Here is a 14,856-nt window from a genome sequence, read left to right as displayed (position 1 = left end):
AATTAACAGTTTTTTTAACCCTGTATTTGTATGTGGATGTTGTTATGCTGAAGTTGGTTTGACTACAGTTATTACATCAGCACAAAATTAGTTATTTTTAGAGACCACAAAATCTAAAACTAGGAAACATCTTGAGTGAGTCACATTCCATCATGTCTTGTCTCATTGTCTGCTGATGCTGCTCTTTCCTTTGTCCTACACTCACTCATCCAGATGACTTTACATGAAAAAATATTCTTAAATAACTGAAACCTGTCTCTCCAAGACAGTTACATATCCTTTACTATTGAGCTATTAATTTAGCTAAATTACACATTTCTTTGTGTCTTGTTTGCATATGTTCACAATGCAGTTTCAAATTGGCCTAGACTTACTTATTTAACTACAATAACAGGAGTGTCGGCTACAGGCATATTCTGTACAGTACTGTATATTTCACTTGCCACCATCAAGCATTAGTATTATTAAGTGGACATTTAAAATGTTATTTAATAATTGCTTTGTAAACTGAATTAAAAGAAAACAATGACTGTACATGGAGCTTTTGCAGTGAACACAACACAAAGAAGAACACACCGTGAATGCTTGATGAAACTTATCTAACTTCCTTCTTTTTTCTTTTTACAATGTCATTGCCTGCTGAGCACAGTCATGTGTCTGGACAGAATGCTGCTAGTCTGTACTGTGATTTTTGGTAAGTGGCAAAATAAGTTACTAAATAATTATATTGACTTTTCAATTCAATCTTGTCTTTCTTCAATACTGCGTTTTTATATATTACTGCATCATAAACCAATATTTGACTAATGAAAACGTGAATGAGGTCTACTTTTTAATTAATGACATCAAGTTCAGAAATCAATACGCATGGATGCATCAATATGCAAGTTATTGTGTTTGAATAATTAATCATTTTCAAACCATTGAATTGCTTGCTTCAAAACATCTTGCACACAAAATCCTGCTTAAACGAAAACAAATACAGTCCATACTCCAGCTAAGACCAGGACTTCTAAAGCTACACAACATTTTAATTCACAGTATTGCCAGTTCACTAGTTCAGTAAATTGTCTGACCATTTTTTTTTTATTGAAACCCTTCCATGTTTGGTTTTTACTGTGTGTACTAGATAATTTTTATCATGCTGTGTCAAGCATGTTAGGTTTAAAATATTTGGAAAAAAGAAAAATTAAAAGGGACAAATGAACAGCTGTGGCCAGAACTAGCAAAGTTAGCAAAGCAGAGTTATTGGCACTACAAAAGGAGGTCTTTTGTAGTGCCATTATTTTCTGACCATGCCTTTACAAATGCAGAACATGTTTCCATGTTGCCATGCTTGCTGGCTACTATTCAGTAACTCAACTGCTAGATGAAAACTGGCACATAAAAAAATGGTATGGAAACTCTTTTGTAGGGTATTTTCAGACTGTGATGTTTACTTTCTTAAAAAAAATATTTAACTGTTACTCAATAAAGATATAAAGTTGAGTTGCTGAGTTGCTGAAATGGTCAGTAGAACTGACAAATAAGAATGACATAAAACCACAATAATTCTCAAACTTTCCTAATGATGCATGGAATTCACAGCAACCAAGCATTGAGCATTCCCCTTCTCCTTTTCTAAATGTAACCACTGTGAAACACCTTGTGATATTTAGCTTCAAGAGAGTGCTATTCTTCATTGCCGCTATACGGTACTTGTTTAACACTTAATTGTACATCAGGTCCAAGTTGTTGATATATCATTACTCATACAATGTCTCTTTGTTTCATCACCACAGCTTTGTGGAGAGACACCCATGCATTTTATCCCCTCCCTTCCATCCCTGAGCATGTTTCTGCCCTTGTTGGATCCTGTGTTGTCATCCCCTGCTCCTTTACACGCCACTCCATTCACTCTGTAAGGAGCAAGTATGAAAGAGTCGATGTTAGGATGACATACAGGGACAGCAGGCACTTTTTTTCCTTGCGAAGCACTGCGTTTAACAGTGCTGAGGGAAACCAGGTGAATAGTGTCTTCCAGGGACGTACATCTTTATGGGGGAACTTAGCAGATGGAGACTGTTCAGTGAAGATAGAGAGGGTCACTATGGAAGACTCCCTTGTGTATGACTTGGCACTGAAGAAGGGTGGAGATTTACACTGGGGAAAAGCAAGGAGCGTCAACTTGGTTATCTCAAGTAAGAGGACATTTCATTTTATTCCTAACTTCTCTTACAAAATAGCTAAATGGTCTTACTTGATAATAATATGGTAATGATAAATAATAATAGCGGTAACACCAGCATTATCACATTACAGATGTAGTAATGTAACTTCAATAAAGACACCATAAGGTTGACAGTAATTCTTATCCTGACTGACAGGCACTCCGGAGAACCCAGTAATCAGTGGCGTGGAGTCAGTAACAGAGGGACAGGTGGTGACCGTCAACTGCACTGTCAACTATTTCTGCCCCTCCCAACCACCAACACTGAAGTGGAACTGGGAGAGAGGAGCCCAAGAAAACAACAGTGTGCCTCAGCGAGTTGAGAAACTCCAAGCCCAGAAGCTTGTGCTTCTGACTTCTCTCTCCTTTACAGCCACATCCCACATCAAGTCCAGGCTGAGATGTGAGGCAGTGTTTCCAGGAGACCGAAGAGCATCAGTTTTGAAGCATTTTCAAGTAACATGTAAGATGTTCTCCAAAGCTGAATTCTCTGGTATATTCACCTGTAGCGCCGTAGACGGCAATATGTGACAATTGCATTTTGACTGTTGCCCGTTGTGGTTGCATAACTAAGATAGAGTGCTGAGTATATGGAAATATATTTCTGCAATCAATAGTATTGTATTGCTTTTTCCCCAGTCTCTCCAAAAGATGTTGAAGTCCAGGTCCTTAGCTTGATCATTCGGGAGGGGGCGAATCTTTTGCTGACCTGTGTCTGTAAGGCTGACCCCCCTGTGTCAAACTACAACTGGTCCTACACCCTACATGGATATGTTGTCAACCTCCAGCAGCACACAAACACAATCCGAGTATACAACGTGACCCGAGATATGAGGTTCCGCTGCTCAGCACAAAATGCGGTCGGCCGGTCAGAATCAAAGCCCATCGATTTGGACATTCACTGTGAGCCTAAATTTATCAAAGTTATCAAATAAAAATTGAAGTTCAAAACAAATGTTTTGGGTAACATCATATGCATTGATGCTACTTCATACTATAAAATGTTCAGGTAATTTTCAAGCTGTTGTTCTGTCTACCTCTTCATCTCTCCTCCAGACAAGCCCTTTATCGTCCATAGATCCTCCTCCTGTGTGGTAAAGGAATTTGAGGTGCTGTGTCTGTGTGCAGTTGACTCCAACCCCAGGCCTACAGTCACCTGGACCGTCAACGGAAGCCTTCCACCCAGCAGTTATAACACATCCGGGATCTCATACAATAGGACCCTAGTTGCTGTTATGAGGGGGCCCATGGTTACCCCACTGAGAGTGATCTGTGTTACCACTAATTCACTAGGCAATGACTCTCACACCTTGCTGGAAGGAGGAGAAGGTAAGCAGCAGAGACCTTTCCTTCAGACAACAGTAAGGTGTTTTGTGAGTCGTGACCACATTGTCATTATGTACGCGCTGTATTAAGCTAAGTTTATGTATCTTTTCCTGTGTTGTCTTTGATGGACAGGGACAAGTTCTCTATTGTGGAGAGTGATACTTGCGGCCACCATCTCAGTACCTGTCTTCCTTCTGTCAATGTTCCTCCTTTGTTGCTGTCACAGAAGGGTCAAAAAGTAAGAAACTGTTGAGAGAATTTCACAATACCGTTCCTCACTTTGAAACAAACTGACATTAAATGATAATTGTCATCCAATCTGGAATTTTTCTTGCTTTTCCATAGACGTGTCCTGAACACCAGACATCCTTCAGTGTACCCCGGGGAATTTGAAATCTACCAGGACCCAATGCCCCTCTACATCAACTGCACTGAAGTTACACACATCTACAACAATGGCAGCTACCAGCTTGTATACCAGAACTGCACCCCTCTGTTTGTTCGCTCAAAGCAGGTACTTCACTTGAGTATTTAAAGTTTATTTGTTGTAGTTACATGTGATTATTAAACTGTAAAATACAAGAGTAAACGTATTTAGTAGTGAAATGGTGACTGATTGCTGAGATGTCATTACTTTGTGATGTGGCCTTTAAATACAGTGTTCCTTGACTAACCACAACAAAATAGTACAGAGCTAAGCAGTTCTGATCCATGATCGTCTGTTTTATTTATGCACTATTTGTACGTCGCTTTGGATAAAAGCATCTGCTAAATAAATAAAATGTCAAAATTGCTGCCCAGCACTTGTTGCCTGGACAGCCATGAGTCAGCTCCAATGTAAAAGAAACATCATAGATATGCAGTGAACTAATATACACAATCATCTCTGTTCCAGAAGCAGCATAACTCTCTCTGTCAGATGGCAACAAGAGAGGGAGAGAGGACAGCAGGTGAGAGGTGGGGGTGGAGAGGGGAGTCAAGAAGAGGAGGACGTAGAGCTTTCAGAGGACCTAGAAACCCCACCTCCACTGACAATGAAACAGCAGTCTACTTGGAGATCATCTGAGTACACTCAAATGATTTACTTCTCAAATAAGACTGATAATCACTAATAATTTTTGACAATGCAGCACTAACGCTTGAAATTGTATTTGTCTGTATAACTGTATATGTCTATGTAATGCTAGGTAAACGTGCATTTGAGCCACCCTTGCCAATATTATTAGCTAGACAATCATCAAATGTTCAGATTCTTTGTTTTCTGCTATAAATACGGACTGTATTTTCTACATTTAGGTAATCTGTTGTATTGGATTGTTGTGGTTCCATTATTAATCGATTGGTTTGTTTGTAACTGCTGTTAGTTTTTGATCCTTAATTTAGACAAACATACAGAGTTGGAAAGAGTACTGAAACATTGTATCTTTCCATCTATCTATAAATATATCAGAAAAATCATAATAATATTATTATAAGACTTTAAAGAAACATGTATTACAGATTATACACACACACACAGACCCTGATGTGAACTATCTTTATTCATTTTTATAACTTTGAAAATATTTTCCAATGTCACAGTGAGTTTACTGTAAAAAATTGGATTTAAGCTATTGCTGGGGCAAAAAGTACCTATTCCAACAGTTTTCAATTTGATTTTAGTCCTCTTAACGCGGGCCAGCAACTCTCCTGCACTCATGCATCCTATAGGCACACATGTAAAATATACCTGCAATACAAAACAGAAATGATTGTGACATTGTGAAACAATTTATCAACCAATACAGTAATCCTTTCTAAGAGTAGCGGCAAATTCACCACCATGGCAGTGCTGAACCAAAACTTCCGTTGCATCTATCTCTTTCCCATTTACCTGCAAAGAAGGTCATAAGCAGTGCCACCCAGCCCAGTATGTAGGACCAGGAGAAACGCCAGTCACCAAATCGTTTCCCCAGGAAGTTCACTGTCACCCCAGTGTAGATGGCCATGGCAAGAAGAACAAATAGAGCTGGAAGAAAATGACAGGTATACATATTGAAATAAACATTTGCCAGATAAGATATGTACACAGTTGAGAGTCCATAAGGTTTTCTGTCATATGAAAGTGATTTGTTGTTTTGTGTGTTTAATGTCTTGTGTGCTAAAGGATATGTTTGTGGGTCTACATTGTGTGTTGCCATTTGTACATTTTGTTTATTGCATTTAAATGCATCTGCTTTTTGATGACCTGTGTGACTCACTGGAGACAAAGAACATGATTCCTGCAGCAAAAGACCGATTGAATCTTTCAAAGGCAGAGAAATGGGCGAAGGAGAGAATTCCTGCAATTATGCCAGCAAAGCATGACATGGCTGAGAGGATCATAAATGCACGGGTAGCATTCCAGTAGGCTGAGGAGAGAGATGTCACATACAAGTTTAAAGATCATACAAAGCCATAGTTCAAATTTCTTTACCATAAACGTTTCCACATCTAATCTTTTGATATGGTCACCTAATTAAAAACTAGTAATGGTTTTATGAGGAGAGGCATTATACTGGGCAGAAACTGCGTTCATCCATACAACCAAATAGTAATGCCTGATAGTCAAAGTGTTCCAGGAGCACCAAGGTGTCCACTCACCGATGCTGTCTGTCTGCATGTAACACTTGTTGGACATACAGTATCTCCACAGGCCCTGGTGAGCAAAGCTGCCAGACAGGCGATACTGCATCCAGTAGTCTGTCGCTGTGGAGACCACCAGCAAGATGTTCCCCACAATGGCGCAGAATAGGCCCCCTCCCATGAAGCTGTACATCCTGAGGGACACTGCAACAGTGACACACCAAAGCACAGAGAAGGGGTCAAAAAAACAGGTAATCATGGGGCAGGTATTGGCCCCTCTTTGTCTTTCAATACCTGTTCATTATTTTAGAAGTAAATTCGTATATGATATATATGAAAAAATATATAAATAAATTCGTCAAAAAAATCTTTTAGCAATTAATACCCTCAAACATTGAACTTGAATAATCCTTGAAATTGATGCTCTACCTAATACAACATATTCCATATTGGTCAATTGCAATTGGATGTAGGATGTTGTTTCCGATGTCTGCTACAATGTAAGCTGTGGCTGTGATAAAAGTAGATGAATAAGCTATACACATGGCACCCCTTCCTATACTCAGATACACATCAGACACTTCACACCCTTAAAGTTGTGTGCTTAAATTGAAAGCTTCACAACAGATTTTACAGTTTGTACAGTGGGCCTATGTCCAGCCATACATATGTGTCCTCCATTCTCAATCACTTCCCATGCAGCTACAACATATTGACTGATATGGTACAAACATTTGTGACCCAAGACACAAGATCTGCCATAATTGAAGTCCGGAAGTGGCTCAATGACCATGTTTTTTTAAACCTAAAAAAACATTTTACTGTATCCACATGCAACATATTACTTTTGAGATATATATACTACTCTGACATCTATAAATGTAACAATTCTCAACCAACCAATGTAATTCCGTGTCATGAACACTTCCCAACCCCACACCAACACAACTTCTCAATTTGTCAATATACAGTGCATAAAATGTAATTCCATAAAAATAAATGAATGTAATATTTGCAAAGACCGACTTGGTTCGTTCTGACACCATGTCAAAACGGCACGAGTATCAATTACCAAAAGATGGACATTTTGAAATAACCAATAACAGACAGGATGGTCATGATCATGACACTGGAACATCTCAAATCAGCTCAAAACAATAATTTGACATTTTATTCCCTGTATCTGACAAGATTAGCCTAAAATAGCCAGGTAAGTCTCTGTGCTTATATAAAGTCAATGTGGATCTAAGATATAGTTTCTTCCAAAGCTGGATGACAATAAACTATGGAGCAAATCCATCTACAAAGATGACAGATGATTGAACAGTTATATTTAAGCATACAGGCTTCTGGAAACATGAGTATAACTTTTCTGCTCTAAATGCAGATTGAGTTCAACTGTAAAAATATGTGTATAGTTGTGTAAAGTGTAAATACATAAAAATACACCAATTATCCAATTGATATGTTCATCCAAACAATCTGTTTATCAATTTACAAAACTGTTTCGTCTCACAACAGCCCTGAGACAAATGCCATGATATTTCTTACCTAGATTCTTCAGGATAAATAAACCCTCTTAAGTATCAACTTTCCACGAGGAAAGAGTGAAAGAGAGAGAGAGAGTGCAAGCCCGGCTGAGCAAAATGTCAAAGAGGACACCCTAGGCTGAATTCCAAAAAGTTATCCCCTCTGCTTTTCTGTTGATGGTGGCAAAATCTTTTAAAACAGAACAGAACAAATACACTTGAGCTGGTGGGCACCCAGGCACATGACCTGTTCACATTGAGTCAGGGGGGAGTGTTTGGGGGGACTGTTTGAGTGTTGTGTGTGTGGGGGTTACTACAGTCCCTTTTTCTGTTGTTGTATTAGACATTCTGGAACTGTGGATGTGCAAAGGCTTGCATTACTGGGGCGGTCAATACAACATGCTGAAGTGCACACTTTCTTTCAGAGCTGTCATCTGGCACTAGGTGTGGTCATATGGACAAATCAGGTCATTAGCACAGACACATGACTTACATGATGGATGTACACACACCTAAAAATGTCACATGATTTAGCTGGAGTTGAAATTTAAAAATATCATTTTATATAAAGAAAGTTACTTGCTTTGTACACATTTTTAATTGTAATGCTTTAAAAGACAATGCAAAATGAACAATAGCATGTGTTGCATATTGTGTTCCAGTTTATTGTCAACATATTTAACAAGCACTGTAACAGTGTGTTTACTTCATGTGAGGGGGTTGGCATCAGTCACCTGCGGTTGCTGTGGCTTGCACTGCTAATTTTTCAAAGCAGCGCTGCACTAGGCCACACTCAAGTCACTCTTACTACTGCACCAAGGGGGTTTCTGGTAAGGTGGCAGTGTAGATGTCTAGATGGGAACGTATCTTGCTCTGTTAACTTGCATCAATGTCATTAAACTTGGTTCAAAGTTAATCCAATCTAAAACGACACTGTAGACCTTTAAAATAATCAGAATTTTGATCAAATGGAAGGAAATATTTAATCCATTCTGCTTGCATCAGTTATGAGAAAAACTAATGATGTAATGTAATGTAATGTAGGTTTTAAAAATGCATCTTGATCCGGATGACAATGCATTATTGATTTGAATTTGGCTTTGTTCTGGTTATGGCACTAAAGGACAAGCTGTCCTGGAAGACAGCCAGCCTTTCAGATTTTATAGTCCAGGTACACGTCAGGCTCACAATACTTTTTTGACACAGAGTTAAATATTGTGCCTTCTTCTGCTAGTGCCAATGTCTAAAATCACCAAATTAAAATATTTACCATAACACAGACATCAGAATATATTTGAACAAAAACTAGTAGTAAGTAAACCTGATTCAACTGAGGATGTAAAGTTAACAGCTACTGTATAGCTACAGAAGTTCAAGGCCACTGTACATTTCCCTTATAGAATAAAGATATCAGAACTGAAACAAAATCAAATCTATGATGCATTTGATGTAACATGAAACAGTTTGTCCCTGAAGTACATCTGCCAGACACTCTCCCTTAAATAAGATGGATTTCAGTCATGTTAGGGGATCGAAACCTGAGTATTTAGCATGCAATGGATGTACAATAGGAAGTCATTCTTAAACATTTTAGTGCTTTTAGTGTGACATGCAACATGTCCAATAGTGTCTGATAAAAAGTAAATAATTCAATCATATGAAGATAGTATGAAATAACAGCTGTGTTCATTTGACAATAAAAAATAAAAAAGAAACATAGTAGATGCTTTCCATATAATCTTCTTAAGGTGCCAGTGTAAAAGTCTAAGACGCTCTGGGAAAACCTATAGTGAATCAAAATGTAAATATATAACCTGCAGAGTGACAGATAAAATGTAGGTTATCCACGCAGAACTTGTACAGCCTTAACTTAAAAACAAATGTACTAAAATACATTCTGACTCATGTGTGAGCTAAAAATAAACTACTTCAAAAACATCTGCAATCATATCCATCGCAGATTATGAAAAAAAAACTCTATATCCAACTATGGGTAAACCTGAATGTAGAAGTTGCTAACAAGTTGGACACAAGTGTGTGGTTTATCAAGAGAACAACAAATCACATCTTAAGCCAATATCAAAACAAAGACCAGATTCATTTGACAGACTGTAAGAAACCATCAATAGGGCATCAAACTAAAAATGGTTCACAAAATGATGCTCTTGCGCTTGACAATGCCCTGATGTTGATTCAATTAAGGATAGGTACAATTTTGTTCTGGGAAACCTCCACTTTGCATGCGCAAGTAGAGTTTTTAAGCCTAACATTAGTTTAATTTAAAGGAAATGCTCACAATCAAAAATATGACTTTTAAATATAAAATGCACAACAAATATCTTGATGTATACAAACATAAATAATGCAAAAATAAACATTAGAACATTGTTAGGTGAATCAGAACATCTAAAGGAAGTTAATACATTACATTCATCCTCACTGATGACAAAAACAATTCTGAAATTAAGATCCTGACATGTTATCATAAAGATTTTAACATGAAAAATAAACACCTGATCTAGTGCTCTGTCCTTTGATTAGTAGAAATAAATACCCCTTTACACACACAAATTCAGAATCCCATATGTCCCAGGTACTGGTGCAAGAAGTCAGTGAAGATGCATGAAGACTTTTCACCGTGAGCAAATCCAGCAGACCAGCACACCCAATGCCAGGGCTGCACCAGCACCTATGTTCAAGAGAATGGGTCTCCAGTAGAGCCATTGCTCTCTCTGCCTCTCTGTGTCACTCAATTTAATTTTCATCCTCTGTACTTTCTGTGCCATGTTGGTGATCCGCTCCTCTCGCCTCTTTCTGGGCCTGAGACAAGCAATAAAGTGGTTATCAGACAATTGCAGTTTAAAATCACATGATTTAAGCAGGATTAAGGTGTCTAACAATGTACTGTCTTTTGTTCCAACAACCAATTGTAAAGGTTTGACTATTTCAGCATCTGAAATAGGTTACTATCTATGTACTTAAGGAGTACATTGTGGTGAGCACAGAATTTTAGTAAATGAAAGTAAGTCTACACTGTATTTTTGAGCAATTTGGTGTTATTTATTGGCTCCCAAAACATTTTTGTCTATAAAAAACAAGGTCATTTCTAAGTACCCAAAACTTTTGAGTAGTAAAGTATGTTATATCTCTGTTAAGAAACCCCATACATGTGGGTATCCCCTGTATGGGAAGTGGCCTTCCACCCAGATTTATGAAGATAAGACAGCGTGGAATGCCCACTGGGTCAAAACAGCCTGTGAGCAGACACAGCATGTTGTAACTGTTGTCCATCATCAAATATTGTGGGAGTGGACATGGGTTGGTCTAGACACCTTGTACTCGCAACATTTGTAGTACTCACATATTTCCCCCTTCTGCAGGGTCTTGATACCGGCTGTGACTATCTGTCTGTGTTCCTGCCACTTTGTCATCCCTTGCCGCCGGCCCCAATGTGGGATTAGTCGCTAGGCAGGGCAAGGGCTCGTCATCTGGCTTCAAGGGCTGTCTCAGGGGCGGCAGGGCAGGGTGAGACTCACATACTGTCCCTCTGTCTTCTGGGGACAGCTTCCACTGTCTCTGTGCAAAAGTAGACATGAAAACATCCGTGGTGAGAAACTCCTAAAATAGAGCAGGCTACATGGGATAATGGAGCATGTCATTCGTTTAAAAAGTACTTACATAAATTAGGGTGAATAAAAAGCTCGGCTTTGGTTAGACACAGTGTAAATTCACCGACCCATCATGGTACTATAGAAAAAGGAGGGTGCCAATTACCCAAGGGGCAATCTCCAGCAACCAAGGGATTAAAATAGTTTAAAATCCAATTACCTGCACAGAGCTGTCTCCCATGATGCACCTGGCACCCTCTATGACAGCCATGTAGGAAAAGCGGAGCTGGTCTGACGTTTGGATCAGGCCCATACGATGCTCCCTCATGTCCAGCAGAACCCTCTGAATGTCCACAGAGGACGGATCCTTCCTCTTGTCCATCTGCATTCAGACAGGACAGAAGACATTAGCCATCAGAACAAAGTCCCACAACTTACAACTGTACATTTTTATTGACATACCTAACCGCTGTACATTTTTTTTTACAACTAACTCCTTTAAAAATAGTATTTTACTCACTTGTATAGGTAATATATGGATGAGTAAAAATCAGCTATGCATACAACCTCCAGTAACTATATTAAGTGTACACCCAAGTGATCTTTTTCAAGTGTTTTTACTCGATAATTCCGTTTGGAGTGACCAACTCATGCAGGGTTGAGGAAGGGGTATGACACCACCAATTAAGAACCACATTGTCAGAGCATCAGGCAACCCCCTGCACCACAGCATGTGTATCAGCATCATCACACATGCTGGGTTGGGAGCTACAGACACTGACCATGGACAATAGTCAGCCAGTCTGGCACACAGCCAAGACCCACTGTGGTAACAGACCCCAGCAGCAGCAGCAGCAGCAGCAGCAGCAGCAGCAGCAGCAGCAGCAGCCAGAGTTCAGATGCACCAGTACACCGAAAAAGGTTTTCCCATATTTTAGTGACCTTCCCATCAATCTTTTGATTGATTCAAAAGGCTCGTGAGAGTGGGTTTTCTTGAGCACTTGAAAAATGGATTGCACAAGCAATGATATCTGTAATTGTGTAAATAAAGAATCTACACCAATTCCATTATTAATGATGTAGGAGGTCAAATCAAATGACTGGTTTATCTTCTCTATTCAACGAAACATGAAACTCTTTAAATCAGCCCTCAGTGAAAAATTCTATAGAGAGCAGACACTGTAACTAACCACAAGACCTTTGCCTACTGAACAAACTGTGACCTTACCAAAACCAGACAGGTGTCAACCAATGAGAAGGTTCCCGAGCGTCCAATCCCAGCACTACAGTGCACCACCGCCGGGCCATGTTCTGATCCCAAGGATCCAGACTCTCGAACCTTAAACAGGAAGTTGAGAAAGGAAGCAGGGGATTCTGGAACGCCAAAGTCCGGCCATGAGGTGTAATGGAAGTGGTAGATCTCTCTGGTACCTCCTGTCTGAATCAGGGAGGAGGACTGATTTACATTTACGCAAATGCACCATTAAAATGGTGTGTATGAAATGCACTGTGAATCAAACCAGTATTTGTACACAAAGCCAAAGTAATTAGACATTTTCTTCCATTTTACAATTTTCGCTTTTATACAATTAGAAATTGTATATTGATCATGATTCATTAAAATTATTTTTTTATCGTCATCAAAAAGATGTCAAGGCCAGGTTAAACGTATTTTGCTGACCTTTGTATTCTGCAGTTTTAGCACTCGTATTGTGTAGTAAGATTTGTCTTCTTCTGAGAGTAACGATACCACAAAACCTGTGTCTGGCAGGGACTTCTGCTGTTCCTCACATGTTGGCCAGTACTGGGCACATTTTTCCTATAAAATACAGAAAATAATCAGACTTCACAGCTTGTACTAACTAAGAGTTAAAGAATGGGTATGTCTTAAAGCAACCTTTGATGAGCATCCGGTAAAAATGACCATGATTGTCTTTCTAATATACATACTATTGACATATGAAAAGAGAAACCTGAATAAATGAGTACAGAAACAAAGAAACAAACATAGAACACACTCATAGATGTGTGTATTATGTATACAACTGAGTATCATATTGGCTGCAAGCCTATGTACATTTCTTGTAAAGCGTTTTGCTTTCGCATGAAAGCTACTTGCTCTCAGCTATAGAGGTTCAGATATTGTTAAATGCAATACAAAAAGTAAACAAATTTGGATAATGCATTCAAGATTTCATTTTGTTGATTTTGTTTTCATACTCACAGATCCTTTCTCAATGACTCTGTTGAGCATTATAACAGCTTTGGTTCCCTGCTCCCAGATCATTAGCCAGAAGTGGCCACAGGTGTGGGTCAAAGGGCCCTGGGGAAGCAAAAACACACATCAACATTAAGCTATATGTACAAATCTTGAGCATATAACAGAACAGATTAAGAAATATCCTATCACCTGTGATAGAATATAGGTTCTTTGGGCTTCTTTCATAATGACCAAGCTGGCATTTATGTAGTCATTTTCAGAGTTTTTAAGTTTCACACGACTGTGATCATCTAACAACAGAAAACACAACAAACATTTAGTCACATGTAGACCTATTAATCATCAGTGTAATACATAATTAAAATGTATATTGTATTTGGATGAAAATGAAGCAAAAAGGAGAGAGACAGAAACTTACATGGGCTAACATCCCTGTATCGGTTTAGATTCCGGTTTTCTGGAGATTTTGCTACTTTATATTCATAGTCACTGGACTGGGTTCTAATTTCCTGAAAAGATACAAGAAGTGGAAGATGGTTAGCTTTGAAATTAACCTGAGGGGTGTGACAGCCCAGCAATAGCAACAATGCTCTATGCTATATGATAATCTTACTGTTTCATGGGAATATGGATTTTGTTCTCTCTTTTTTTTCTCTATATAGACATTTCTGCAGAGTTTGATAACGATCCATTCATTTCAATCAAGTGAGTTGGAGCAGGACAGTCTGAACATACAGGACAGTGAGGACTGAGGGCCAGGGTTGAAGACCACTGATCTCGTTTAGTACCTGGAATAGCTAGACTACCTACATAGGTAACTAGACATTTTAGGTAGCGAAAAACACCATGCTGACTAAACGTATGTTTATGAAGGTGACAGGGCAAAATAGGCTAGACAGGGCTAAATACATATGTCTTGATAAAACACATGGTGCAATTCAGTTGACACTGACAGTTTAACATGTTTGAATTGCTTGCTACAGTACCGCTGGTGGAGCTAGCACTAATGTAGACACACAGTAGTGCTAGCGAAGCGGCTAACACCAGACCACTTTGAAGTTCCAAGCCCTCGTGTAAACATAGGAAAGCCTAACTCACATTGTAAAGATTTTTCCATGTCCCAGACGTATCAAGGTCTTCAAATTCTTGCTCCAAATTCATTATGATGTTGTAATCTCTATAGTCTAATCCCTGAAGTCGGTTATCTTCTGTCCCTCTCGATATAAACTTCTGTGTGTACTCCAACGGAATCGCTTTCTTCTTCTTCTATTGAAGTTAAAGGCAAATGCTAACCAACGTATGAGTTGCATCATCGCCACCTACTGTTCAGAGACGCCTGCCCAAGACGTTTCCCTGCAA

At 38.9% G+C, this 14,856-nt stretch overlaps 3 protein-coding genes across 4 annotated transcripts; 1 reads left to right on the top strand and 2 right to left on the bottom strand.

The window, feature by feature from the left end:
• The first annotated feature begins 651 nt into the window (after positions 1–651).
• Positions 652–5,612, top strand: LOC146301031 (sialic acid-binding Ig-like lectin 14). The gene is made up of 8 exons (XM_084670315.1): positions 652–694; positions 1,782–2,180; positions 2,367–2,672; positions 2,849–3,112; positions 3,266–3,538; positions 3,668–3,773; positions 3,881–4,049; positions 4,431–5,612. The coding sequence occupies exons 1-8, from the start codon at positions 652–654 to the stop codon at positions 4,599–4,601; spliced, it is 1,731 nt and encodes a 576-aa protein (XP_084526441.1). The 3' UTR covers positions 4,602–5,612.
• On the bottom strand, positions 5,203–6,332 carry LOC146301030 (lens fiber membrane intrinsic protein-like). Its single transcript, XM_084670329.1, has 4 exons — positions 6,158–6,332; positions 5,776–5,925; positions 5,409–5,543; positions 5,203–5,264 (listed from the first exon to the last, which is right to left on the bottom strand). The coding sequence occupies exons 1-4, from the start codon at positions 6,330–6,332 to the stop codon at positions 5,203–5,205; spliced, it is 522 nt and encodes a 173-aa protein (XP_084526455.1).
• A 1,976-nt stretch (positions 6,333–8,308) lies between these two features.
• On the bottom strand, positions 8,309–14,830 carry ptpn2a (protein tyrosine phosphatase non-receptor type 2a). 2 transcript variants are annotated; one of them, XM_084708605.1, is made up of 9 exons: positions 14,596–14,829; positions 13,916–14,006; positions 13,687–13,787; positions 13,501–13,599; positions 12,958–13,095; positions 12,505–12,714; positions 11,497–11,658; positions 11,030–11,244; positions 8,309–10,488 (listed from the first exon to the last, which is right to left on the bottom strand). In XM_084708605.1, the coding sequence occupies exons 1-9, from the start codon at positions 14,656–14,658 to the stop codon at positions 10,302–10,304; spliced, it is 1,266 nt and encodes a 421-aa protein (XP_084564731.1). In that variant the 5' UTR covers positions 14,659–14,829; the 3' UTR covers positions 8,309–10,301. The 2 variants fall into 2 exon arrangements, with proteins under 2 accessions (XP_084564731.1, XP_084564732.1); XM_084708606.1 differs by lacking the exon at positions 13,687–13,787 and having other exon boundaries at positions 14,596–14,830.
• Positions 14,831–14,856: the final 26 nt, after the last annotated feature.

Source organism: Hypomesus nipponensis, chromosome 2 (genome assembly GCF_054491055.1).
Source record: "Hypomesus nipponensis isolate SF chromosome 2, ASM5449105v1, whole genome shotgun sequence".
In the NCBI taxonomy this organism is placed as follows: domain Eukaryota; kingdom Metazoa; phylum Chordata; class Actinopteri; order Osmeriformes; family Osmeridae; genus Hypomesus; species Hypomesus nipponensis.
This window is presented reverse-complemented; position numbering and strand designations above follow the sequence as displayed.